Source organism: Phymastichus coffea, unplaced genomic scaffold (genome assembly GCF_024137745.1).
Source record: "Phymastichus coffea isolate CEN01 unplaced genomic scaffold, Cenicafe_Pcof_1.1 PCOF00071, whole genome shotgun sequence".
NCBI classification, from domain to species: domain Eukaryota; kingdom Metazoa; phylum Arthropoda; class Insecta; order Hymenoptera; family Eulophidae; genus Phymastichus; species Phymastichus coffea.
Genome location: NW_026706882.1, coordinates 1,047,130 through 1,074,676, shown reverse-complemented (window position 1 = coordinate 1,074,676; position 27,547 = coordinate 1,047,130). Strand labels below are relative to the sequence as shown.

Sequence of the window (27,547 nt, the reverse complement as noted above, 5' to 3'; positions counted from 1 at the left end):
TATTATTTAAATTAAAACAAGGTCTACGTCGAAAAAACAATTTTTTTTTTAAGAGTACAATTACATTTAAGAAATGTTTTTATTTCGTACGCAGCCAAAAAACCACTCTAGTATACACTGTTGCATACTTAAAAAATATTTTCTCAAATTTAGACTTTTTTTCCTTGATTTGAAGAAAAAATAAAATAAAATTTTTAATTTGCGATGTTTAAAAATGAAATTTCTAAGTTCAAGGAAACTTTTCTTGCAAGCCATTTTTTAAATGCATTACAAAATAATTTTTAGTCAATTGAGAATCCGATCGATACATATGTGACGTATTAAAAAATTGAATCCTCCGTATAAAAAGGCACGACGAAAAGCTCACGAGAAGAGGCTACAATCACTACGCGTAAAACAAGGCTGATTCAGCAAACTAACTTCCTTTTGTCTGGGCTTTTCTTCGTTGCTACGTGCATACGCGCTTTGCATACCTTTAGGTTTATGCATCGCGCGCGTTCGAAATTGCTCTGTGCTGCAGAAGCACGCAGCAGCGTGCGGGAGTGAGAGCAAATTCGAAACGCTCAAATATTTGCTTGGCGCGAAACCATATTTACGAGATGTTGGCTTTGATTATGCTGTATGTGGATTTTCACTAATTTTCATTTTCGTCCGCTTATTTAGAAACGACAAAATAGAATTTTTCAGGACTGGATATGATCATAACTTCGTTATTTTCGGATTCCAGAATCGCTAGTTTGCGAGCTTGCTGAGTTTTATCTACTCCTAATTGTGCAGTGAACGAGGTAATGTTTGCATACTATGCGAATTAACGAGGAGAAACTTTCCTTATTTTTGACACAATTCTTTGCTTTCTCTACGAAAAATGTCAATGACGCTTTTATATATGTGAAAATTTTTAGAATGGTATACAGTTTGTATTCAATTTTGTTTAGAAACTAAAAAAATGTATGAATATTCACGTTATGATAATGTCAAGACAATTCTCAGCTGCAAAAGAAAAAGAAACTTAATTCAAATCAATAAACATTGCATAATAAGAAAGAGAAAAGATACTGATCAAATGATTTCATTTGCAAGTCTCCATAATTACTCGGCTAGGAAATAAAAATTAAATTAAAAGCATCAAGCTGCATTAATTTTCTACTTTACCATTTACAGAAGAAAATAAATGTTTCATCATGAAAGCGGTAGATTAGTCTTTCATTTTACTGTAGAAGCAGTTACCAGTTTTAATTGATACTTTTTTCAATAGTGGCAGTTCTTTTTTTCTCGGGTACTCTACGTTTCGTTATTTTAATTGTATCCGCTACACATCGAGTAATACTTGTTTGATTGCAATAAAAACTTACGGGCATTTGCTCATTTTGTTCGTCTGTTGCCGCGATAAATTAATACGCGATAATTAACAATATAACCAAAGTTTACCGAATTATACTAATATACTTCATTGATGTCGCTGAGATAAATGAAAATTTTCGATTCCAATATTGATTTTTGCACAATTCGTACAAAACGATAAATCTAACTCATCAAGCAAAACTTTCTCGCCAAATTGCCATCACGTCTCTCAAATGTATGCGGCAAACTTTCCGCATACATTAAATTCCACCTTAAAATCGCATTCTCTAAGTAGCATAATTGCGACCTTGAATGCACGAAAAATCAATCGCATATACAAGGACTTTGGCGCAAGGAAAAGAAAAATTCCCTGCTAAATATCAAAACGTTGATCGTTAACACTGCCTCTCCGACAATCAAGACATTCAACGCGAGATTCAATAATTACCTCAAGGTCAGTTCATAAATCACGCGATTAAAACACGCGACGATGGCATCGGTTTTACTTAAATTTCCGTCTCATTCGAAAATTATTAAATTTCATCTAGCCGAATCACGCGTGGAAGAACTTAGACGTGCTGATTAACGTTTATCATCCCATATACGAATTACTTGCACCGTGAGGCGGCAGTCTGACAAAGTAACGACGATATCGTCGAGAGCAATGCATAGATTTTAACGGATTTTATTTTCTTTGGTTTCGTAAGTTTTGAGCAAATATGCTCTCAAAGATAAAAAATATGGAGAGCGCAGTAGCATAGATACATGATTGGCGAGCCAAAAATAACTTTGTGTAAACAGATCGAAATCAATAACCCCTTGACGAGAGGATTTCCTGCTATGCAAATAGAGAGGGTCGAGGATGATGCACACATGCTATTTCTTTTTTTGGCGAAGGATGCTACATACGATCGATCTCTGCACCGCTACACGTCGAAGCACACATCTTGTTTTATTTTCAAAGAGGCATCGGGCATACCGTCGGGGAGATAGATATTTTGCTGGGCTTATCTGCGCACTCGGTGGAAACGTCTTTTCTTTGCAGACCTAATAATCCGACGGAATAAAAGAAAAGTTGCCGTGTTACGTCGGTGTACCAAGCGAGTGGCGAAAGTTCTTTGGCCTAATTACTCGCCGCGTCTGTCGTACGAACGTCAATATTAAGCCCCCCCCCCCCAGAAATGCGGGGCTTTCGAGCCGAAGGAGTCGGCGTGATGAAAATCTGGAAAGATAATTCAAGCGAAAGGTCGGCGCGCGTCCTTTCTCCCGGGCACGTCCTTCAATACGGTAAAAGCTGATTTCAAACAATGGCCGAACGAAATAAAAAGAGAAGCGCGAACGCTCGAGAATGGAGGCGCTCGAGCGTATCGTAAAAGCGAGAACGCACGTCCATCCTCCCTCGCCCCTCCCCCTTATAACCGCGCTGTTAATCGCACGATGCGAGCGCGTATCTAATGTTGTCCGTTGCACAAATTCAAGATAACTTTTTGTACTCTTTCAACTCGGTTTCTCATACCGATTAACCTACATTTATCGCATTCCATATGACGAGTGAAAAATTATGATCTGCGGATTGTGTCATTTTTAATTAAACGTCGATGCTACATATAGGTCACACGGGTGCACTGAGGATTGAATTTGCATGAGACTATAATTACAGTACACTGCTACATACGGCTGTACCGTGCAAATATTTTAATGATTGATTCTAATGACTTTGCCAAAAATATGAAGTCTCTGCGAGAGCACGCACACATGAATAAATACCATTCTCCTTCTTATAAATGTGTGATATTGTTGTGTTGATGGCGTTTCGTATACATTAAAAAATACAGTTAATTTCGTTGCACGTGAAAAGTGCTCTTAATTTTTTTTTTCAATTTGAAGCTACTCTCTGCCTTAATTTCGGTCAAAAAATCAATTTGGTTTTCTTTTACAGAAAGATTCTTTTTCTTTTGAGGAATCTGAAATCACTCAATGATTTTGTTTGCAGTATTTGCCTTAGCTCGACTTCGTATATTTTATTTTTTTAAACGATACTCCTAAAAACTCTAAAAACGTTCTAAATCTTGCAAAAAATTATTGGATGCACGAAAATGATATTGAGTATGACTTATTTCCAGAGGATAAACAACACATAATAATTTATCGACAATGTGACTGATAGACATCCAAGTGGCATAACATTTGGTACAAAGCTTCGTGAAGTATGTGCAAATCCATGTCAATCTAATATACCATTTAAGCAGAAAAAAATTATCTGTTGAGTAGACAGCCCCCCTTCAGAGATCTGTTCTAGAAATAGAGTAGATTTGAGCCCGGGAATTTTTCTTTACAGCGTGGACCATATTTTTATATGCAAGATTTTAGCCAATCGCGTTTTTATTCGAAAGATATATATTTCAATCAATAGAGGGAAAAAACGATGCTTTCCATCATATCAAATGTACTTGTATCTAGGTTGGCTGAATATAGGTCATAGCAAATTGCCTCCCACAAGCAGATACGAACTCGCGGCAATTGACAAAATACATATATTTCGTGTGTTGTAAAGTTATTCTTCCTTTTCAAATTAAATGAAATAAAGTTTTGCTGGAAGCAATAAGAAAGAAGAAAAAAATGTAGAATACAGCAACGTACAGGCAAAAGACATAAGTATTATGTAGCAGAAACGAGGAAAAATCAGTCTTAGCGCCAGCGAGAGCCGGAAGTCGTTCTCTAGCGGCGCGTCATATTTTCCTCGTCGCGAGGCGGCGCGTCGAAGCGCGAAAAACTGAGCGTACAAAAGAGAGATGCTCATGAGCAAGATGTTGGAGTCGTTGAAAACGATATCTCTCTCGCTCTTTTTTTCTTCTTTCGACTCGCCAGCAGCTTGGAAATAATTTCTTTATCCATTCTCGCTTTACTTTTGTATTTTTATAAAGCTCATTAAATTTTGTCTTGTCAGCCACTTTGCGCAGCCCTACTTCGTAAGTGAAAAAAATATCATATTTATTAACTTCGGACTTTTTACTTGGATCAATGATTTTTTTAATTTTTTGTTATTTCACGAATTGACGTTCGCAGTAACTTTTATTTCGTGACGTAAGATTATCTACTTGAAATTTTGCTACTTATATAAGTTTCAGCAATAAATTGAATTTTATCCGTTATAACATTACAGTTGAACTTCTTAGCGCGAGAGGGGGCTTTGAGTGAATAGATTACACGATCGAATTTCACACTGTCACATATTTTACTATACTGTATTTGACGACAAGTGTGCTGAATGAATTTAAAAAATTGTCGTATTTTTTAATGCATTTCAATCAACTTATACGAAAACAAATCATAAACTGCCTCGTATCGATAAAAAGGCAAAATACAAGCTAGCAACAGTGCGAGAGAGCCGAACAATGCGAACGTGCCAATGATACGCAGCGTGTCGCGAGCTCGTAAACAATCGGACGACGATTATTCGACGAACAAAGAGAGAGAACGTTGATTGTCGGCCTATAAACGAAAGAAGAAAAGTGTTAACTGCCCGATAAAATTTATAGCATAGGTCAACGCTCTTCCTTCTCTATTTCGCGTGTACGTACCGTTGCCCCTCTAGAACGTAGTTATATTATGAGACATCAAAAAACACAATGTAGCCAGGTATGTCAAGGCACACATGGATTATTCTATTAATTTGAGTTGAGCCACTTCGAAATTACAATCTCCCCAGGGGTTTTAGAAACGTAGCTTTTCGCTTGGCGCAGCCAGATTGTCTTTTATGCTCAGGACTTGACCCTATGCGCACAAGCGTAAAAGCAAACGTCGGGTTATCTCTTTCAGCAGTGTAACTTTTGTACGGCGAACAATGAAAGAACTGCATAATGCGTGCTTTACTTGTCGTCGTAGGACTGTAAGATAAACGATATGGTTTTTATTGCTACGCGAGGTAGAGGACAAGTAAATTAACCCGGGAGACAAATGACGACTTTCAGCTTGCGAGTTATTTTGATGAATAATCTTCACGTAAGTTGGTCACGTGTGGGCTTTGTCCAAACTCATGCATAAGATTTCGATAGGAAGGCGTAAAATTAAAGAAAATAATTGCGTTTTACGCGGCGGAAAAACATTCTTACAGCTGCTGCATAGGAAAACGATTAATTGAGGCTTTTATTTGTTAAATTTAAAAGTCGAATGTAACAGTTTTAAGAAGTATTTTTTGCTGTAGCGCCATAAATTTATTAACATCCAAGCATTTCCCATTCATGCAAATAATTATGTTATTCTTATTTTTGTTCAAAGCTAATAAAAATCAAAGAATGCAGATCTCAATAACTGTCAAACGAAGAAGAAAGAAGTCACTCACGTTGGCTGCTACTGCGCCTGATGATATTCTCCAAGAATGTATTTTGCGGGGCTACCAGGCCCCTACGACCCCCAGGCATCCTCTCGTTACCTTATAAGTGCGATGGGACTTCACTATCACACTTTCGCTGTTTCCTTCTTTCAAATACTCTCCCTCGTCTGCACTGACACTCGCGGTGTCTTTCTCTCACTATTTTTATTATATTCACTTTAATATGTCTTTCTACTTTTGATTCGAAACTCGAGTATAATATAATTAAATCGTGTTTCCACTCGCGCACTTAAAATTTCCTTCTCCTTCTTCTTCGACAACAACAAAATAATCACCTATATATCTTGTTCTCCACGGTGATTGGACGCCTCCTGACTACTACAAAAAAAAAAAAAATATTATAGAAATTCGCAGTTCAAAAATTGTTTTCATTTTTTTGTATTCTTAAATTAAAAATATATTTTTGAATTTGAGAAATTTTTTTTTAACGAAAGTTCTCTTAGATTTTCTCTGTTAAATAAAATTAGCAAAAATAATCTTAATTTAAGAATATTTTTTACTAACAAATGCTGCAAATAAAAAGAAATATCTTTGACAGTGACAACCGATGTTACATTTACCAAGGGTCAGCTAAGACGTCCTCGTGTGCAGACGAGCGTCATCGTTGGTCGAGGAGGCGCAGCTAGGCAATAGCGAGATCAAAGTAGTGTAGCCTAGCCGCAGTCCATCCATGCTGCCGCAGCAGCTGGATCCGTTGCCGTTGTCGAGCGTCTGCATGTTTTCTTCCACATTGTAGCAACTCTTCAAGCACAGCGGTGTCTCGCAGCCTGAGCAGCAGTAGCAACAACAGCTCGAGGATAACGACATCCCCGGCTAAGGCCACCGCCACCAGCCGCGAAACTGCCTCACATAATCCCACGATTATTGATACGAAGCGACCGTTAATTCCTTGTAAATCCAGTTTTGCTGCAAAAAAGAAAAATAAAGAAAAAAATCATGTATGTAGGACGAAAGGTCGAGAGACTCCGTGTACTTCGAGTGTGTGAACATTGTAGGACAATGCGAAGTCCAACAGCTGCCCTGTACATTTATGTAACGGCAGCCAACGGCATCCGACTTCCTTCTAAACAACTGATTGATTTCCCAAGACATGGGGCGAGAGAATTGAAAGAAAGGACGAGAATGGAATATTTTCAAACATCAACAAGGAGAAACGCGTTGTCGTGGCTTATGCATTCTACGATGAATAAATGTTTGACTCTAGCTCATGTTATGATTCACTCTTCTCGTCGCAGCGATCGACTTACGATACGTGTTTGCATTGTTCGTTGCCCTTTTAGATGAACGCTGAGAATTTTCGAGCATATAGCGACGTATGCAACCTTATTTTTTCAAAGCTAATAAAACTTTTAACTGTAGACAGACGAGCAGTGGTATTCTTGTTTTGTTTTGTTTCACTCTACTTATAAAAAAGTTACGTATTTTACGGTAACCGGAATAAGACTTTTTTCGTGGGGGGAATAAAATATTTGTGAATCTTTTGTATCCACTCCAATTTGTTTTCGATAAATTTTTTGCTATTTTTTTTTGGTTTTTAATTTCGAATTCTATCTTTTTTTATAATGTAACGTCAAAAATAAATCTCACATATCAAAAATCATTTTACCACTCGTAAGAATATACAAGTTTTCAAAATCCACCTATATTTTAATCACGTTCAACCACACAAACCTCCACTAAAAAACCCTCTAGCATTATATATCACTCTTTACTGCAAACTCTCCTCTAATTATCCCAAAAACTTCGGGAATGAAAGCCTCAATCCTCCCACCTCGAAAAAAATGCTAAAATCCATCATTAATATTGAAAAAAATGAAAGAAAATCAGCGAACCAAAAGAAAAGTTATCACGTCAGTAGCAGCAGCGGCTGTAGCCTTAATTAGTCGTCGACCAAAAAAGAGTGAGATAGTTGAGGAGAGCGCGGAATGCTCAATTACATCGTCCCTTTGTCAGCTAAATTATCGCGCGACTTTCTATATATCCAACCGTCGTATAATTACATTGCGTAACTTGCCAGCTCCTGCAACGCATTTACATAGTGCGGACTTCTTAATATCGTGTGCGTCTCGCGTGGACGCGAATCCCGAACGAGGCGATACTCCTCCTTTTTCTGCTTCTCTCTTCTAAGGGAAAGATTTCGAGTTCTTTCGTCGAGGCAGGTTTTATGTTGGAAAAGCCTTTGCTAAGCTGAGGATTTCCGAGATTATCGCGTTAATTGATTATTTTTCTTTCTTTCTCTTCGCCTTCTTTAAATATTGATTTGATAGTTATCATCAAGTTGTCGTTTGACGCATAATCACTTCAACGTTTGTCTTCCCGCTGAACGCATTGACTAATTGAAACTTTGAAGCGTGAAATTGCTTTATTAAAAATGCACGAGCAAGATTCTTATTCATTGCCAACTGAAATTAGTCGCGGCCTATAAAATTTCAACGAAACTCGCTGTTGTATTATTATTAGTCCATCAAATATTCAAAAGCACTGTTCCATATAGAAGAATAGTCAGGTATGCATGAACACACGAAATATTGGTACTAAATAACGAATCATTCGTAATTTATTTGCTACAAAAAAAATCTCACGATTTCAGTTGAACAAATAATCAGTACCCAAAACGATTCGTCAGCGAAAAAAAAAGCATTTCCGCAACCCACTTTTGGCTAAGGAGGTTTACCTCTCGAATCAGCGAAAAAGAAAAAAAATACAGACAAGCAAACTTGGCAAATCCACACGGCTAATCCCAAGTGGTCTCACAGACATACACCTAAAGAAACAAAAGGGCAATAGGAGGATAAACAAGTATAGCGAAGCCGATCCCCGTCGTCGTCGTCGTCGTCGTCGTCGTCGTCGTCGTCGTCGTTGAATCGATGTCAACACCTAAAGTCCCTTGCGCGCAGAGAACAAAAAGAGGATTAGTTGCGAGAGCAAAGCCCTCGTTGTTCACCAAGAGGAAGGAGAAAGAGGTTTCGCTCGTTTTCGCGGCTTAACGAGCGCAGTTTTTGGCAAGCCAATGCTCACGCACACGGATATGGACTTTTTATTCTACAGATGGAGATTTGTCGATAGCGGCGTGAGCTCCGATATGAGTGGCTTTCATGCCGCCGCCACTGTTTTTTTTTTATTTTTTCAGAAATTGCCCGAGTGCAGTGACTGATGTCGTTTTCCGCTAGTTTAACGTGGTCGAAAGCTACAATGATTTTTATAAAGAATAAATTACATTGTTTTTCGAATGCATAATGTATGCTATGATTGATGACTGATGGATGGATTATTGAAGCTATTTATGCAAGGGTATGAATCTCGCTAGTTTATTCATTTATGATATCGATACTAATGGAAGATGAAATTTTTAAGAGTATATTATTGATCCCAAAAGTGATTATTTTATGCATTTGCCATTAATAATCTCTCCTTTCTAACACTAGTTTGTAATTTACTTTCCCGCTTATACAAGCCGATTATTTAGACACGAGGTTTCTTAGTATATATACAAATATGGATTAGTAGTAGAGATCCCTGCTTAATCCGCCATCGCGTATTTAAATATTGCATGAGAATTTCGCTTGAATACACGAGAAGTACCTTTCAACATTTTGAATGGCAGATTCTATTATATGGCCAATACTAAAAGTAATAAAGAGAACGAAAACAAAGAAAAACGGGGGATTCGTATTAAACACATTGATCGCGAGATTTCCCACTCTCGGAGTGCGTGACGTTAGTCATATGTAGGTCATTTTACGAATGACGCGCAATCTATCAGGAAACGCGTAAAATTTTCAGAATAGCCAAGGGGTACAAGGAAGCAAGTGATAGATGATAGTGTGTCGCCAGTCACTTTTACTTTTTTGCAAGTGGCGACCACTTAAGTGTGTTTACTTTAAAGTTGCTGCTGCTGCTTGTCAATTGATCAATTAATCTTCAGCTTTATAGTACGGGCACGACTGGTGCAAGTAGCGATACTACCAGTTGTCTGTTTCGCGTTGGACTGTAGGAATTTATCGATGTTAACGGGTCAGTTTGAAATGACTTTGATTAATTAAAAGGTACGAAGGTTCGGTATCGGTATTACAGTTAAAATGACAAAATACGCGCGGCTGTAACTGTAAAATCATCACGCACCTTTTACAGTAAATTCGATTGAGAGAGCAATTCATCCGCCGGCATTTAGAAGATCATATTTTTCTGCCAATTACGCGCATGCACTTTCGAAGTCAGATCGAAAAAAGTTTCATAACTAATTAGATATCGGGATCGCGATGGCGAAGAGACGAAGGCTATTTTTTTTAAACGAGCTGTATTCGCATTTCGGACATTTATAAAAAGTTTTCAAACAGACTGTAGTGGCTGAATAACAAAATTGCTGAAGGCAAACGCAGTTACTATCGTATTTTGGATATTGGAATTCACTTAAATCGAGATGTGCAAACCATTCTTTCGCAAAAGCATCCAGAAGCGCGTTCCGTTTTATTTCCTTAAGAATAAAAAGATAAATTAAAAACTCCTGCGTACCCCTGAATATACGCACATACACCAATTCCCGCGGTAGTAAATTGCAAAAAAAAAGAAAAAAAAGAGGCATAGGTCAGTCTGTACAAGACGCCGTTGTTGTCGGGGCGAGGGGGGTAATTGCATAACGTGCGATTAAGGTCAAGAGCAGCGTCGACAGCGTCAATGCTGACAACAACCTTAGCATTCTCATCGTCGCCAGTCGTTCGCTTTGCTTTTATGCGATTCCCAAAATAATCATATAGCCTCGCGCGAGTCGCGTGGAGGAACCCCCCCCCCTCTCGTCGCCGTGTAAAAGCTCGCGGGAAGATCGCTGCACGCGAAGGTAAAAGCGACGACCGCGACCCAGCAAAGAGAGAAAGAGAGAGAGAGTGCATCGATTTCGCGTGTTTGTGTGCAGAACATTGCTAAAGAAAAAGAGAGATATCTGAAGGTCAGTTCGTGGATTTCGACACACTGACTTTATCATCATTTTGTTGACTGTGGCTATGTCGTCTCATGAATTATGCATCGCGATTGTTTTCGACGTCTTGTGCTTTATTGCATGTAGCTTTGTTTTGGCGCGCTCACACATGTGACGTAAGATTTTCTCTTTTTATTGTTGTTGCGCGTCCGACCGTACATAGAGTTATTCCACTTTGGGGAGACCTCATTTGTCAATGATAAAATTGCAAAGCAGGATACTTTGTTTTTCTCTTTTCGTTGCCCCGATAAGGCGAATTAGCATGCAGCGTATAATTAAGGAAGGATAATACTGTCCTTCGTCTTTCGCGCGAGCGACGTCTCCTCCGCGCAAAGCTTTATCTAGGACGACGGATCTCGACGACCGTGGCAGTCGCGGTAGCTCGTTGCGCCGGTTCCCTGCTCTTCGATCGTACACGCAAAATTATCCCCTGCTAGTTTAACGCAGAGAACGAACTTGCATTTGCGCGATGGAAAGATCAATGCCACTTAATAATTTGGCTAACGGTAGGCAGAAGAGAGAGGCTAGAAACTCGCCCGAGAGTTATGCGCGCGCGGTAGTATCACGCGGAATCCCTGGCAAAAATTAAATCATTGGCACACGCGCAAGAGTCCATAAATTAAAGCCAGATCGAGGCGTTGTATGATCCCATGACCAGGAAATATCCTTTCCATCGGCCTGAATCGCTCGCGCGATTCCAAATTCAAAGAGGCCGAGTCAATCGATACATCTCGTTGTCCACGCTTGCGATTTGGCTGGGCGATTCGTCCCTACCCGGAAACCTGCGTCTCCGCGATATTCTTTTCTTGTGCTCCAGCCGACATCTACTTCGTGCAATAGCTAACTTCACTTTCAATTGATTTTCGAGTAGCGCACGCTCGATACACGCGACGCATCGAATACAACTCGGAATGCATCGTGGGGAAAGAGACAACAAACTGCGTCCCGCCTTCGTTTTTTACGACTTTGTCGTGCTTCACGTTCTCGATGTGGAATTGCTGCGTTATTTGAGCAAATTTCGAAAAGAACGCGTGTAGCACGATCGATTTTTATCACGCGCGGGAGAGCGGGAAATTACACGTACATATATAGTCGACAGTTCGGTAACCAACAAGACGAGCTAAGATTGAATGACACTGTCATCGGAGTTGCGACTTGAAGGGCTTCCTTCGAAAACTCGTGGACACGTTGCCAGTCAGGTATGACAGTACGTTAAGGCCACGCTCACGCCTTCTGTAATCTTTGCTGCATAGTTAACGAAGAAAAAAAAACATTTTTCTTTTCTTTTCTCTCAATGACGTTGCCGATGTGCGCGTCAGTTTCTTTTCCTCTTAGACTGAACCAACTACTTGATACCACATTCTGTCAGAGTACAGAGTCCGTCAATAACTTTAACGAATGTAAAGGTTGAGCGATATAAATCACATAACATGAATCTCGATGATACAACTTTTTTTTCTGTTAATTTCCACCGTGTAAAACGCACTCACTTTTAGCCGGCGGCACTTAGTAGCAGCATATCACCATGATCTTCGAGACGGAGAAGGAGAAGCCAAAGAAGATGGAAGGTAATAAAAGAGGGAGAAAAAAGATCGATCGCACGAAGCACAACAGAAGAGAAAAAAAAACAACACAAGCATACGCACAAAAAAAATTTGTTTGTAGGTATGTATAATATATAACGCGAGTTCGCTCTCAGTCGCAAGCGAGTCCCCGACCGACACTGAGGGCGGCACTACTCTGCCAAGAGCTTATACCAGCAGTAGTAGCAGCAGCTTGAGGTGGGGGATGAAGAGAGGGAGGAGGGTTGTGCACTGCGCGTCGAATGCATTTTTGCACTTTAGAGTGGGAGAACGATATGGGAGAGGGAGAGTTTGGGGAAAGAGACGACTTTTTTTACCGGGGGGAGGGCGCCTTAAATGGCTGATTGAGTTTTCGGTTGTTAACGCCGAACGTCCACATATTTTGCGGAACGTGAGGATATTGTTATGGATTTTCGATTCATTAGAAAAAAGATTTGTTTCGACTGATTTTTCGATACTTTTCCTGGCTTTTAGCGTTACACGCTGAAATATTGGTTTTTTGTTCGATCTATATTTGAAAAACAAGTTTATTTCTCTTTTTGCCACTATTTTCTTAATACTTTTTACAGTGATGTGAATGAAGAAATAAATAAATCCGTTTCATATCTGCTAAGGAAGCATATCGCTAATGCAACATTCTTCAAATAGATCGGTAAATTTTGTTTGCGTTTGGTATTGAACAAGCTATGAACATAATTCTCTCGGTAGACATTCAGTAAGCGAGGAATATATCAAGGTAATAATCGTCGAAAGTCGACCCAGCTATTTTCCTAGAAAATTAAATGACTAATCCATGTTGCCTCGTCGTTTCAGTTTGATTCTAAATGCATTATTGTTTAGAATCGATGGAAATGCACGATTCACGGTAATTTCACAAAGCGAGGCATACATTTGAAGAAGCCAATTTTTAAATATTCACGAGTTCGATGCATATGGTTTAGTAGAAATTGTAGTATTGTACGGTAAGTACATAAAATTAAAAGTAACACTTTGTAATAAGAATTGTATCATTTGCCACATATAATTTTAGGATGTACGATCGAACCTTCTAAGTATTAATTCTAAGAATTAATTCGTTGAATTTACGGGAATATAGAAATATTGTATTATAAATCTGATCCAATATTGAAAAGAAAAAATAATTTTTATGATTTAAAAAAATTTGAAGTACGAAAAAAGTACTTATATAAGAAAGTCTTTTTTTTTCTTATAATAAATGAAACTACACAGGAAAGTATAAGAAAATATCAAATATACGAAAGAAAAGTCGACAAGCGCATACATACGTGTAAGAGTCTTCCTTTTGGTTGAGGAGCTTTGGGTTTGCTATAAGTGTTTGGCCCCAGTGGTACTTTTTCCCCTCCCGGTGACAAGTTAACGCGAGGATTATTGTACTTTCCTCCATATAGGTAGCCTGGACGCGCGTAGGCATGTTTTATTAGTACTTCATACGCTAGTAAATTTTTATTTCAAATGAGAATTTATTATGTTCTGTAAAACTGTCTTTTTCGCACGTGTATAAAATGTGAATTTTTACGTAAACGTATATCTGAATTATTATCTGACACACACGTGCGCGCACGCACACACACACACACACACACACACACACACGCGCATACACACACACACATGTTCAAGATATACGTAGAACATTCGACCACAATAGAGAAAAAAAGGAAACCAACGTGATTCGTGATTCTAAAGTAAGTGCCGTTAAATATATAATAACGAAATTACAACTTTGAAATAACTGTGCTTGAAAGCTTTTCCTGTCCATCCAGATAAAAAATGCTCTTTTCTCTGTTACATGGTACACTAAAACATATTTTGTTATGTGTGTGTGTGTATGTATATATATATAATGACATCATTACGTTAACAAGTCACCGGATGAAGGATTGAAAGTTTCGGGTAGCGAGAAATCGTCCTGGGAACTGGAAACTCACTAAAAGGAGGAAAAAGTGGCGGTGGCGACGGCAAGAAACTCGCACACGCTTCGATCGCGATACTGCTGCGATGTACGTGCGCATCACTTTAAAATTTAAAAGTCGTACACCAGCTCTTCCCCTTCTCGTTTTTTGCATGCAGCACGTTGGTCAAAAAAAGCCTTCTTGTTCCTTTTTTATAACTTTGGCTCGATCCCCTCGAAGGCGAATATTTTACCGCGAGAGAACAACGATAGTTGATTCGTTCATCGAACAATCTGTGGAAATGTTGATAGAGAATGGATATTTTCTTTTCGTGAGCATATCGGCGGCAATTTTAAGGAGGTGAGGGACTTTAGGGTCTTCTCCTGTATCATTTTAAATAGTGCAGAATTTCCTTTGCTTGAATAACAATCATTACGGTAATCATATTTGGATTGAGTAATGTAGTTATCTACATCAAGTAGATATAGCAAACGTTTAGTCAGACAGACGTATCAGAAGTTTTTTCAAAAAAAGGAAAGTTTCTTATATAACCGTTTTACAATATTTAAACAAGTTTCGAAATCTCCACGAATTATTTCAATGTTCATTATCCGATCAGCTTATCACAAAAAAAAATTAAACATGTGTCAAATTCATCCAACAAAAGAACACAAATACGACACAGCCAATTGTATCCCCCAAAAAGCTAAGGGCATATTCGATTGCGTTGACATCTAACTTTGTCTATCTGTCTCGTTCTCTCTCTCTCTGTCTCTCTCTCTCTCTCGTCTTCTCAGCCGTGTTTCTCAAGTAATTTAACAGCAATGAGTATAGGAGTATACAACAAAGAGAGGCACAGCGCTACCTAGCCGCCAGCAATATGCAGCAGCCTCAAAGGAGATGCTGTGCAGCGGATGCACTTGCAGCTTTACGGATACGCAAGTCTTAAAGAGTTTTTAAAAAATAACGGGCCTCCTTGAAAGTTTTTTCTGAGATTGATAGCCTTTTTTTTCGAGACTGATTTTCTGCTAAAGAAAGCAAAGTGTGTTCGTTTCTACAATTCTCGGAGGGAGGTCTTATTAAAGTGTTAAATTGACATACGTATATTTCGTCCTTAGCACAGTCTTAAGTCGTAAAAGTTTTTACGATCGCACAGCATAAGGGAGAAGCTTTAAACAAATTAACTGCTAAATCATAAATGAATGGTCGCCTTGAAGATTTCACCCAATGCCAAGAATACTCGCCAGAGCTCTGGAAGATAAAAAAACAGACGTGTTTACAATCTCAGTGAAAGTGATTGAGTTAACTCAAGGGAGTTAATTAGTGGAGGAACATGAAAACGCTGACTGCGATAATCGTAGCGCTCTAATATAATTAAAGATTCTTGATCATGGCTCGATTTTTGATGCTTATCGACGTTCGCATTAAGTATAACTCTATGCGTAACTGAAAATTAAAGCGAAATTATTGGTTATCGTAATTTTCTCGTCACTTCACTAAAGTGTCAGCACTTTGAACTACACAATTTTCAATATGAATTCAGCATCAGGCTCTATCTTTGTGGTAACTGAACGATCAATACACGCTATGCGATCAAGTCCCACAAGCATACAGCTAATTCAAGCTACAAGCATGGCTCATTGGCTCGGGTCGCGTGCGCGTTTGTTTCGCGTTGAGCGTCGTCGACATGCGTGTTTGTGTAGCTCGATTTGACTACAAAGGACAGCTTTGTAACGCAGAAGGAGATGGAGGAGAGTAGCTGGGTAATTTCTCTCTTCATTAGGATTACGATGTTCTTGATGGACATCTTCGCGAGGCTTAATTAAGTTACATTGTTAATCATGCGGATTTACTTGTAAGGGGGATGTTCGCCTGAGTCGCGATTTTGCCCGGGTTTCTGCTTTTACAAGTACTTTCACATTAATTTGCCAAAAAATTTTTTAATAAAAATTTGTATTATATATATTATAGAAAATTTCGAATTATTATAAATACACTATAAAAAGTAATCAAAGAATAATTCAAATAACATTTCCATCGAAACAACATGGCACTACGTTGATGAATAAATAACGGATTGATGGAAAGATTGCTTTAATTATTCCTTGATTAATTTAACTTGAAGCACCTATATCTATCATAAAATAAGAACTTTGCGTTATTAAAATGTGGTTTCACGCTAATAAGTACTAGGGATTCCTATAAAAATAGGAATTCAAAGAATGTTCTCTAACATTTTCTTATTTTTAGTACATTTTTTAATGCTTACCTGAGTTTCACTGTCAAATCACAAAAAAAAAATTGTTCTTTTAAGCACAATAAAATTCTTAAAGGAACAATCTTTTTAAGACAGCATACAATACAACATAAAAGTCATACATTATTAAAATTAAATAGTGGTTTTGAAAATAAGTCTTACGATAAAAAATAAGAAATATATCTCATTACTTTGAAAAAGTTGTTATTTGAATGCTTACGACACTCACACAGACACACATACACACAAACACATAAATTTAAAAAAACTATATTGAAGTAATTAATTTAATTTTCATTAATTTTTTGAAATATTACCTTTGCAACTTCAGAAATTTTATTAAGAAAATAATGTTAAGAATTAAGAAGCTAAAAATGCATGAACAAATTCAATCATCATTGACATAGCAACATTTCGAATAATAACAACATTTATCAAACAGTCACTGCATTGCATCAAAATTACATACATCTAACAACGAAAGTTCAACTATTAAATGAAAACAAATAGGACAAAAGTTCCTCTGAAAAGCTTGCTCGTTCACGTGAACGCACATACGTACAGTCAGAAAGTGGATAATTATCAAGCATAAATCACATTAAAGCAAGAGCAAACTTTCAATTTGAATCCGCGTTAAATCGAAAATAACGAGTTCGTGTCGAAGTGACCCGCGCTCCCGGAAGGGTCGAACAGAGAACAATATTTTTTAATAAAACGCGAAAACTCGACAATGTGTTTCTTTTTTTCTCGTTGCTTTTACATTTATACGTCGCTGCTATTTGCGCATCAACGTGCTTGATATTACTTTTTATTTCCTTTGAATTTTGCTTTATTATCACGAGTAGATATATATAGCTGAGCTCCACGTTTGCATGTAGAAGTTTTGGATTACGATCAGTATTATCCCCCCATACGCCAATTCACTCTTACGCGCGCGAATTCTCGCACAGACGTCATTTCGCTATACAGCAGTTCTCGGGGGGAAAACGAGGACTTCGATCGCGCGTCAGACCACGATTGTTGGAGCGGATACTGTGTTTGGACGATCTTCTCTCTCTCTCTCTCTCTCTCTCTCTCTCTCTCTCTCTTTTATTTTCTGCGTTAATTTTGTTAATTTATTTATACACGTTTTGAGGAGTCATTTCATTGTTAAAGGATGACTTAGTTTGTGCGACTAATGATAGGGATAAAAAATTATATAAATAATGTTTTTGCGATAGATCCGACATTTGTCTGAGAATAACGAACATACGAACAACGAACGAGTCTTAGATTTTATACATTTGTATAATCTTACGACATATACAATTTATTATACAATTGTACGACGACAGGTTAGAAATATAGGCATTATAAATTCCACAGCTTTCCCCACATCCATTAAATTAGCGTAGCAATGCAAAAGATGTCAAAGATAAAAAAAGACTACGATTCAGTTGAAGAAGAAAGAATAACAAAGATAAAAGGCAGAAATCAGACGCGTAGCGTGAACGCAAAACTTTGGAGAGAGCGCAACGCAAAGACAATTCGGCGAATGAAAAATATAGATCAAGGCCGCGCCGAGCACGCGGATGAAGCGATCCCTTTAACGGGCAATCGTAAAGCTGCATATTACCCTCCTCTATCTCAGCGTGGCTTTAAAAATAAATCCAATGCGAAAAAAATGAAAGAGAGCTACTGCTGCTGCTGCTGCTTTTCTTTCGTTATTGCGCTGCAGTTGGTCATTCAATTTACCGATGCGTGTTATCGCAATTAATCTGAGTTAATTGATTGACTCTTCTTATTTAGTATAATTTGACATGAATATGCGTCACTGAAATTTGATATATGTGTCAACAAGGATGCTTGACTTTTCTCCTGATAGTTATATTTTAGAAGTTTGCGAAGCTTATTTTCGAATAAGGAACGCGTTATTGAGTAACTTATAAGCGAGTCTATTTAAAAATTGAGGTTCAATCGTATTTAATTTTATAAACACTTACAGAAAAATGACTTATTGACCGAGTTTTCTGATTATTATTTCGACAGCTCATTAATGAGATAGAACAAAGCAATAGAAATTTACCTACAGGCATGAATCTCGCCTTAAAATGCAATTTCAAGCGACGATCATCACAAAATCCCCTCATTAGCGTGACAGTGTTAAATCTGAAGCGATCAGGCGCACTGCGCACGGCGAAAACAATTAGAGGAAAACGTAACGTCGATACTGGGGGAGAAAAAAAAAGTCGAGCGAAGCTCGCCCCTGCAAATTCAATAACGCAATTACGGTTAGAATCGCGTGAGCGCGGTGGTCGCGACCTTCGAGGAGGTGTGTAGGGCGTCTTCGATTTTTCGAGCGAGGCTGTAAATCAGCGCCGCGCACCGCCGACCTATTCGATCTTTCCGTTGAACGCTGTGTAGCAGCTTTGGGGGTCGTTCGATTCATTATTGCCGAGCCTGCACTAGGCTTACTCTTTTTTTGCCGATCTACTTTTATGCTTTTCTTTTTACAGTTCCGTTTGAATAGACCAAGTCGAGTGAGCCTTTTTCAGCTTGTAGCCGGTCCTTTAGCGATCAAATCTTGAGAAATGGCTCGTTTTTCCGAGTGAAATCAAAGTGTTTAAGACCACGCATGCAGTAGAATGAAAAAAAAACGCAGTCAAATGATGTTCAGTAGTGAGGTCGATTATCAGTCAGACAAATAATTACGACAACGTTCTTAATAACAGCATTAAAGTTGCAACGTGAATCAGAAGAAAGAAAATATAATCTCTGAGCTTTAAATCGGCTCTGACTCGAACTAGTTCAACATTTCTCTACGCAATTTACCGCGAATGAGATCCAAACAAAAGCAAATTCAAAAATGTGAATTAAAAAACTTGTATTAGATGGTTGCGCTTCAATTATCTCGAACATCACAAAAGCAATTTGAAACACAAGGGTTGCACAGGAGAACGTGGAATTCGACACGCACGGTGCCCAATCCAATCTCTCCTGCACACGTAGCTCGGGGCGGCGGCGACGAGAGCCTAATTTCTCTGTCGGCAAGCAGCCGCGAGGGCGGAGAAGCTAAGAGAGAAGGAAGTCATAATCGCGCGCGCGTCTACGTTAAGGCTCCGTCGCTTTCTCGACTCGAAGCCACAAAACCGCGAAAACGCTCAAACGTACATCACCACGTCGCGTGGCTCTGCTTCTTTTTATCGCTGCAAGCGGCCAGCTTAATTAGACTAATTCCGCTTACGGGTTGCCGCTCCAATTTCCAAACGCTGCGTGTAGCAGGGAGATACTCTCGTCTGTATTCGATTAAATAACGTAAGTGCGTCACGCGAGACTCGTTGCCCGCCACGCGCATTAATTAATTCAACGCCGTGTCCCATCGCACACCCGCACCTACGCAAACGTAGCCCATGTGCCAAATGCCGATGCGCTTGCAGAGCAATCGAATGCCCAATGCTGCGTTGCGCAATACACCGGAAAAAATTAAGGCTGAGTGTGTTATATGTTAACATTTTTTTCTTTCATCATTGCTTTGCTTTGTGTTTGGATTGAACAATTAATATGAGACAACTTGACAATAATGTTTTTATTGAAAACGTCGAAATATCTTGACAATGAACATTGAAAATATAAACACTTTACAGTTTCTTTTCACTGCATGAAAGTGTTCTTAATTAAATTAAAGGAACTTAGATGAACTCTTAATTAAATTCAAATAATTTGTTTACAATTTCCCTAAAAACGTTCCGTTTTATTAAACACTGAAAATTTAGAGGGGAACAAAAAAAATGTCAGCGGTCGACCTTACAGCGACAATTAACGAGCGTAGATTACCGTGACCGCCGGCTGATTATGCGTCAAAGCCAAATTATCGCGCTTAATTAACCTTCCAGGCAATCGACAAGGCAAACTTGAAAAGTGAACTAGATCCTAACTAACTAGATTTCTCCCCCGATATGCGACCTTTGCCGGTACTTCTAAAACTGTCGCCGTTTTTCGCAGAATCGCCTCTTGGGATGGAATGTCGCTTAAATTAATTTTTTGCTTTTTTTTACTTTGGAATTTGTTCGTACATTGTTTTCCGTAATTAGCGTTCTAATTTCAGTATACTTTGGTATATTCTAATTTAAACTCTATTTTTTTTTGTTTCTGTGGTGTTACTTTAAATGTATGCATTAGGTATATATTAACTTGTTTTTAAAAGAAACTGTTTGACATGTTATTTTGATATGAAATTGACAAAGTTATTTTGAAGGTTTGTAGCCTATTTGTAGTTTATGTATTGATAATTTCTTTTAAATATACTGACTACAGTTGAATTTAAGGCTCAATATGGTGTAAGAATCATGATAATTTACAAATTTATTACGGTAAAAGATGTTTCTTATTAAAATGAACTGTATCCTATAATCGTATAATTCAAAACTGGCTTTTTTGTTTTCATTAGAATAAATTTAATTAAATATTTACACTTGTATGTTCAATATGATATACTTTTTCTACTTAAGAAAACAAACTATTTAAAACACCCTCTTGAGTAGTTAACATTCATTGGTATAAAACAATGAAATTGACTTTTTCATGCTGACATGAATGCTTCAATATTTGAAAAAACTTCTTTTTATTGAAGCTTCCCTTAACAACAAACAATTAAATATCTACAAGTTGATTAATGATTACTCTTTAGAACTTTTCTCTGATTGTGAGTTAACTTTTTCTTGTTCTTGGTTTAAAAGTGCACTGGTAATACCGACTTTTTTCAGTTCTTCAACGAGTTCTCCATTCTGGTGCAATTGTAAAAGGATGTCACAACCTCCAACAAACTCTCCATTAATAAATACTTGTGGTATCGTTGGCCAATTTGAAAAATCTTTGATACCTGTAAAATAAAAAAACATTGACATAAATTATCAATGTTTTCGTAAATTTTTAGTACAAAATATTGACGAGAAAGAGAAATTAGCTTTAATTTTGATGTTTACGATTACTACCTTGCCTCAAATCTTCATTCTTAAGTACATCATGAGCATCATATTGAACACCATGCATCCTCATAATTTGTACAACTGCATTACTGAAACCACATCTTGGCTCCTCTGGTACTCCTTTCATAAAAACAACGACTTTATTTTTCTGTAAATTGATGAAGCAATTAAATCATGATTGTTGCGAAATATTTTGAAATAATTTATTAAAAAAAAACAACATGAATCGGCGGCTCCAAATGTTGTTGATTTACCTTAACTAAGTTGCTTATTTCTTCAGGTTTCGTTGCTAATCCTCGGATGGTCGACGAAGCTCGAAAAATCCTAGCGGTAAACATTTTATATCTTCTATTTTGATTTTATTTGATAACTTAAGTACGAAAAATCTTACGACGACTTGTGTATCGATCAGCTGTCTTTTTTTTGGTTAGATCTGGTTCTTAAAAACTGTTATTAGTTAGATATACTGAGATATGATAATTTGATCCCTACTTCGACAATCGGTGGCAAGTTACCATATCCCGGTAACCTGAGTTTGCGGATGATCACCGCAAGAAGCGTCAGCTTTACTAGGTTTTTTCAAAAGATACAATTAAGCTCCTAAAATATAAAATATACCTCTTCTTTTATATAAAATTCCTTTTGATGACAATTGCAAATAAGTATACATTACATGTTACATCAATTAAGCAAATGATATACTGGCTTATAATTTTAAGTAAGAATAAATTATATTAAATATTAAAATGTTTCAAAATTGTTTACTTGAAATTATCTACTGCCATTTTTTAATAACATTATTTGGTAACATTTTATATGAATAAATATATGATATAAACACATGAATAAACATCCTATCAACAAGTAATTTCTTCACAAGTTAAGTATTCGATAAGCATATTTTTGTAAACTGTTTCGTTGATTTTCAATACGATTTTGGAGTTGTCTGTTTTTCCAGTGCGTTGCCCGTAATCTACCAAGACAGAACCTCTCGCTAAACCATCCGTCACAGCTTGCACGTTTACAACTTTATATTCGTTTATCAGTGAAGGCTCGATCATACATGCCACAGTAGTAGCGTCCGCCGAAACCCACTGCTCTCTTTTCACTGCGAAGCTCTTCCATTCAACTTTATTAAGAAATTCGATGTAAGGCGAATTATATTTTCCCAAAACGTTCTTTCTCCAATCCTTGAAAACCAATTATTGCCAGATATCAATTTAGAGGCCATACACTGTTGCAAGAACAGCGATAAAAAATACCTTGGACAACTCTGTATTTAGCACAGTTTCCCAAGGAACCAGAGTTATTTGTGACTTTTGCGTGGAATTGAAAAACACAGCAGTACTTTCTGGATCGGCAGCAATGTTGAACTCGACGTTTGGACGCTTATTACCAACTCCGGCAACACTGGTACCCATTACGTAAAAATGCTTCACATGTTTCGTAAAATTCCTATCAAGGGAGATCGCTAATCCTATGTTTGTCAACGGGGCAAGTGATAGAATACTAACGTTACCTATGTACAAGACATTTACAGAAATATAGGAATTTTTTTATTATAATAGTCATGCTTTTGTCTTTTTCTAATGTACCTGAATATTGTTTAACCATATCTACAAGAGCTAGGGCAACATGTTTCGATCGATCGACCTTAGCGGTGATTTCTTCATCGAATTGGGCATCGCTGAATCCATCAGATCCAAAATAATTGTCGGTCGAAAACGGCTCGTTAAATCCTTGTGTCGCTCCACTGTAGACCGGTATCTTCAAATCGTATAATTCATTAAAAAATATCAACGTTTGTCGCAACAATGGGAACTTACGTCACCGCGACGGGTAACTGTCAATGTTCTCAGCACATTTGTCACGACGTTGTTTTCTTCCGTGTTTCCGTACGAACACGTGATCCCAATGACTTGAAAACCAGAGTTTTTATTCGCAGCTTCGTACCTCAGTAGAAGTAACAGTCCCACCGCGTCGTCCGCACCCGCATCGGTATTAACTATTATTTTTTCACTTCTATTCAGAAACAACCATGACAAATACATTTGCCGATAATAAAGTGTAAAAAAATATTTAACTGCTTAGAAAGATGACAAGGTTGAATATATGTTATAAATTACAGAAAATGCAGGCGATTCTCAATAACTGGATTTTAAAGGTCATGAAAATATCTTGTTAAACAAACCTCAGATCGTAAACAAATGCTAATAAACTTAAAGCAGCAATGAAGCGTCGAGGCATGCTGCAGAAGTATTAATAAGTTCTTTATTTTTTTTAAATGAGTTCTAGACAATCAAAGTTGTACCCGCAAATTCGCATCTCACACTGCGACCGCGGGCACAATGAGCGCACGGCGTGGAAGGCACGGCGTGCTTCCAGAACGACGTCAGAATGCGGATACACTTGGACGTCCCTACCGTGCCGGCGCATTCTGACGGCATAGTGCCGGCACTGTGTTATCTGGGTATCTTTCAATTGTTATTTGTATACTTACACTCGTTATCTGTATAGCCTTACTTGAGCAGTCAATAAATTATTTTTCCTATTTCAATGTAATATGTCTTGTGATATCTCGATTATTTATCAGTCATCTCAATATTTTAAACTCGTACACTTTAACGTGATCCATCTTCATGCGATTAATTATGGATTTACAATCAATTGTTATACTGCTACAAAATGATTCACATTTGATTGATGGGAGCTCAGGATTTCGTGTAATATAACGGAATCGTCCATAAGGTCTTAATAAAACAATTATATGTCGCGTAGTAATAACAAATGTAATATCCATACTCTTACAAAACACAAAATTAAACTCACATTTTAACTGAAGAGTGTTGATGTTGAGTAACAAGTATATTCGATGAAAAATTGAAGATGATGTAAAACATTCAAATTTGAAATGAAACGTCGGCGAGATTGCTGTTTATTTCGAAGAAAAACGCGAAAGCTACTCCTACCTTTTCTTGGTGCAATTGTTACAATTAGTTGCAATATAGAAAGGCTCTGCCAAGACCCAGGCTGAACAAACGAACTTTTAATAATATGATATTTCTCTTCTTTTATGTAATTTGTATTTGAATATCAGGTAATTCACTATAATACATATAGTACATTTATCTGGGATGGCTTTTCGATTACGCTATAAATCTGGCAAGATGTCTCCATAGTGACTCATGATTCTCTTGATCCATGGTACAAAGCTAGCCACTTTGGTATAAAGGTCAGGCTTCAGTGCCTCGCAGTAAGTATCGGCTGTAGATGTAACTCCAATTTGTATATTACCCACAACCAATGGTGAGCCTGAATCGCCCTGTATAGCACAGTTCTTAAATTATATTCGACCACTTGGTACGAAACCAGCATATATGATTCCGTATTGATTTTAACCCATAGACTTACGTAACACGCTCCTTGTTTCTCCCGAGTAGAGGTACAGATATGTTTATCAGCGTACGTCCATGCTCTCCGACATTCAGCATGAGCTAATACGCGAACTGTGATGTAGCGCAGATACTTGTGACTGTGATCACCGTACTGTAATGATTGAAAATAATTATAATTTCGAATGATTTGAAATCAAATGTCATCGTCATACATACACTAGTACGTCCCCAACCTGGTAAAGTTGCTGTCACATTTTCGTAAGAACCATCTTTCATCGTTGCCAGTGTAACTGGCTGGACTTTATCGTTGAAGGAGATATTGTGTGATAGACGTATCAGACCAATATCGTTAACGACGTATTCCATGCCCTTATATAAAATTTCGTTTTCAGTCCCCATAATAACCATAATAATATAGATATTACTCACTTCGTTTTCTTCTTCGGGTATTAAAATGAAATCGGGATGTTTGTATAAGTTTTTCATTTTATATGTAATACCAGATCTGGTAGTAACCATAGTGTCATCCGTGAGGTAACCGTATTCCTCGTCACTGAACAATTTTGGCGTTTTATAATTGCGTCTATTCAATAACTAATTTTTCGAAATGTATTATTGGAATAAAAATAATGACATACTGTTTAAATAAACAGTGGGCAGCTGTAAGAATCCAACGTTCGTGAATGATTGACGCACCGCAATATTCTCGGTTATTGTAAGACAGCGAGACTACAAATGGGAACTGATCAGCACGTGCGAGTTTACTTCCGTAACTTTTGTGTTTGGCTGTTTAACAATTGTAAATGTTGTTAGAATAGAAACGCCAAAGATGCCTTTGATAATGATTCCTTTTAGCTGAGACTATTTTACTTACCATTACTAAAGGTTAATAAGAACAGGGAGAGGTGATACGTGATCAGTACAAACTTCATAGCTGCTTGAAAACTATTGTGATCGCTATTTAATTATAATTTAATTTCAATTTTTAGAGACACGCTTGTGCTTGAAAACCACCAATATAACTGAACAGAAAATCAGTTTGAAACCTACGAATTATAATTAGCGTGTGACGTATATTTTAAACTTCCGCTCAAATAACCATAGGTTATCTATAACGCCATCATAATTCCGGTTGTCTACGTTTTTTAATTAAATATTTCATGCATTTGAATTTTATATTATCAGCCACTGATTGCGCTATTTTTAATTTTATGTCCAAAAGAATCTATAGTACGCTTATTACATGCTTATTTTACTCTTAGATTTTTACAGTCGTGGGCGATGAATAACGACATTAATTGTATCTTGGTACAATATTTTCAGAAAATGACTTTTGCAATGCCTCAAATAAGTAGACAAAAAAATAAATGTCGTTTAGATGAGATTTATCTCAATTTGATTTTACAAAAAATGTGAAATTTTTAAGTTTGATTAGTGCACAAATCAGACAGGATGATTTCGTGCTTCAAAAGCTAATGACCATTTCGTGTGTACTTGCCTCCATAACTCTTATACTTCACTGTTAAACAATGGTGAATAATCTAACTATTTTAGTATAAGAATTTTTATTTTTGAATTGAGTATGGAGCGATTGAAGTCATATCACTTCACTGAAAGCTGATAATATAAAAAACGTGAGTAAAAACTTATCAGTTTCATCGATGTAGTAGTAATAATAGCTGTTGTTTAATTTTATTTTACTTGTCTCTTATGTACAGGTGATAGCTTAAAAATACAAAAAGTCACTGATAAGCTAATTAGTTTTAAATCTAAAAAGTCATTAAAGTTATTTTAAAGTAACTTCCGTTCAAGTGCCCATGATAAACGTATATCAATTCATGCAAGAAAATATTTTTTCTGTCATTTCATTCGTTTTAATTATTCGATTTTATACAATGAACCACAAATTAACTTGAAAATAAAATAAGCTTTCTTACGAAAAACGTGATTTAAATGTTCGTCATTATTGTTACCGATGTACGCTTATTTAGTTAAAGTAGATGAACAAACTAAACTATGATCCAGTCAGAAATAAAGAAAAGTTTCATGATAAAAAATGTACTCTATCGCCACGAATATTAATATTTTGATAAAAAAGACTCTGGTCAATTAGATTTATCGTAGCAAAAAAAATTATAGCAATTATCAATCATATATTATTGCACAAAATATTCTACTACAATATTAATGAAATCGAAGACTCGCTTATCGAGGATAAGAAATGAAAAAATGCAGCAAATTGGTATTTGCTATGTGCATATTTTTTCTTTTTTTTAAGATTTCAAACATTAGACCCACAAGGCCTATACAATCAAGGGTCACGGTCAAGAGTCACGGGCGTATAAGCACGGACTATACGACATTATACAATAATATGGCAGTCTAGGTCCCTTCCGAAATTTCTTGATTTGTTTCTACTTCTATCTTTTACTATTATCTGATGAAAAAAACGCATCTGTTTTTCAGAAATAAATTTTTTCCAAACTATATACATTATTCAAATTTTTTATTGCATTATAATTAAATCTTTGCATTGACAGAATTTATCTTAGCAATTCTAACTTAGATCATTACTGTAAATGGCAAGTATCCATTAACAATAAAAATACCAAATATTTTCGATAATTAAGCCTCATAAATGAATCTTTGAACAGTATGATGAATAAACGTTGATAAAAATAATAATGATAATGATAATAATACGTTGATCTGCAAATTTGCAACGAACA

The 27,547-nt window shown here is 37.0% G+C and overlaps 4 protein-coding genes and 1 long non-coding RNA gene across 5 annotated transcripts in view; 1 reads left to right on the top strand and 4 right to left on the bottom strand.

Moving 5' to 3' along the window:
* The window catches only part of LOC131667908 (potassium voltage-gated channel protein eag), a 73,450-nt gene extending 61,120 nt beyond the window's left edge, over nt 1-12,330 (bottom strand). Inside the window, exons 1-3 of the mRNA XM_058941669.1 lie at nt 12,197-12,330; nt 6,295-6,640; nt 5,684-6,052 (exon numbers count right to left, since the gene is read on the bottom strand). Coding sequence (XP_058797652.1) covers nt 5,684-5,762 — 79 coding nt within the window. The 5' untranslated portion in view covers nt 5,763-6,052; nt 6,295-6,640; nt 12,197-12,330. The remainder of the gene's footprint in view (nt 1-5,683; nt 6,053-6,294; nt 6,641-12,196) is intronic.
* On the top strand, nt 12,255-13,260 carry LOC131667911 (uncharacterized). Its single transcript, XR_009302231.1, has 3 exons — nt 12,255-12,371; nt 12,859-13,025; nt 13,103-13,260. It is a non-coding gene; the product is annotated as an uncharacterized LOC131667911 (long non-coding RNA).
* A 6,721-nt stretch (nt 13,261-19,981) lies between these two features.
* On the bottom strand, nt 19,982-21,860 carry LOC131667850 (glutaredoxin-related protein 5, mitochondrial). Its single transcript, XM_058941574.1, has 3 exons — nt 21,678-21,860; nt 21,430-21,571; nt 19,982-21,317 (listed from the first exon to the last, which is right to left on the bottom strand). The coding sequence occupies exons 1-3, from the start codon at nt 21,759-21,761 to the stop codon at nt 21,115-21,117; spliced, it is 429 nt and encodes a 142-aa protein (XP_058797557.1). The 5' UTR covers nt 21,762-21,860; the 3' UTR covers nt 19,982-21,114.
* Nucleotides 21,861-22,052: 192 nt separating this feature from the next.
* On the bottom strand, nt 22,053-23,763 carry LOC131667858 (uncharacterized). Its single transcript, XM_058941593.1, has 6 exons — nt 23,735-23,763; nt 23,615-23,671; nt 23,250-23,445; nt 23,019-23,190; nt 22,686-22,942; nt 22,053-22,613 (listed from the first exon to the last, which is right to left on the bottom strand). Exons 1-6 carry the CDS (start codon nt 23,746-23,748, stop codon nt 22,281-22,283), a joined length of 1,029 nt encoding a protein of 342 aa, XP_058797576.1. The 5' UTR covers nt 23,749-23,763; the 3' UTR covers nt 22,053-22,280.
* Nucleotides 23,764-24,574: 811 nt separating this feature from the next.
* Nucleotides 24,575-25,750, bottom strand: LOC131667818 (chymotrypsin-1-like). Its single transcript, XM_058941527.1, has 5 exons — nt 25,693-25,750; nt 25,457-25,604; nt 25,035-25,371; nt 24,835-24,969; nt 24,575-24,745 (listed from the first exon to the last, which is right to left on the bottom strand). Exons 1-5 carry the CDS (start codon nt 25,748-25,750, stop codon nt 24,575-24,577), a joined length of 849 nt encoding a protein of 282 aa, XP_058797510.1.
* Nucleotides 25,751-27,547: the final 1,797 nt, after the last annotated feature.

What these genes read in the sequence shown, in the direction of transcription:
- LOC131667818 (XM_058941527.1), bottom strand. Translation starts at nt 25,750, where the DNA reads ATGAAGTTTGTACTGATCACGTATCACCTCTCCCTGTTCTTATTAACC. An exon ending in CTTATTAACCTTTAGTAATG is followed by an intron (nt 25,605 to 25,692) that starts GTAAGTAAAATA and finishes ATTGTTAAACAG; the next exon opens with CCAAACACAAAAGTTACGGA. An exon ending in AGAAACAAGGAGCGTGTTAC is followed by an intron (nt 24,746 to 24,834) that starts GTAAGTCTATGG and finishes TGTGCTATACAG; the next exon opens with GGCGATTCAGGCTCACCATT.
- LOC131667858 (XM_058941593.1), bottom strand. An exon ending in CAGTTACCCGTCGCGGTGAC is followed by an intron (nt 23,191 to 23,249) that starts GTAAGTTCCCAT and finishes TACGATTTGAAG; the next exon opens with ATACCGGTCTACAGTGGAGC. An exon ending in TAAATACAGAGTTGTCCAAG is followed by an intron (nt 22,614 to 22,685) that starts GTATTTTTTATC and finishes TTGGTTTTCAAG; the next exon opens with GATTGGAGAAAGAACGTTTT.
- LOC131667850 (XM_058941574.1), bottom strand. Translation starts at nt 21,761, where the DNA reads ATGTTTACCGCTAGGATTTTTCGAGCTTCGTCGACCATCCGAGGATTA. An exon ending in AAATAAGCAACTTAGTTAAG is followed by an intron (nt 21,572 to 21,677) that starts GTAAATCAACAA and finishes ATCAATTTACAG; the next exon opens with AAAAATAAAGTCGTTGTTTT. An exon ending in GAATGAAGATTTGAGGCAAG is followed by an intron (nt 21,318 to 21,429) that starts GTAGTAATCGTA and finishes TTTATTTTACAG; the next exon opens with GTATCAAAGATTTTTCAAAT.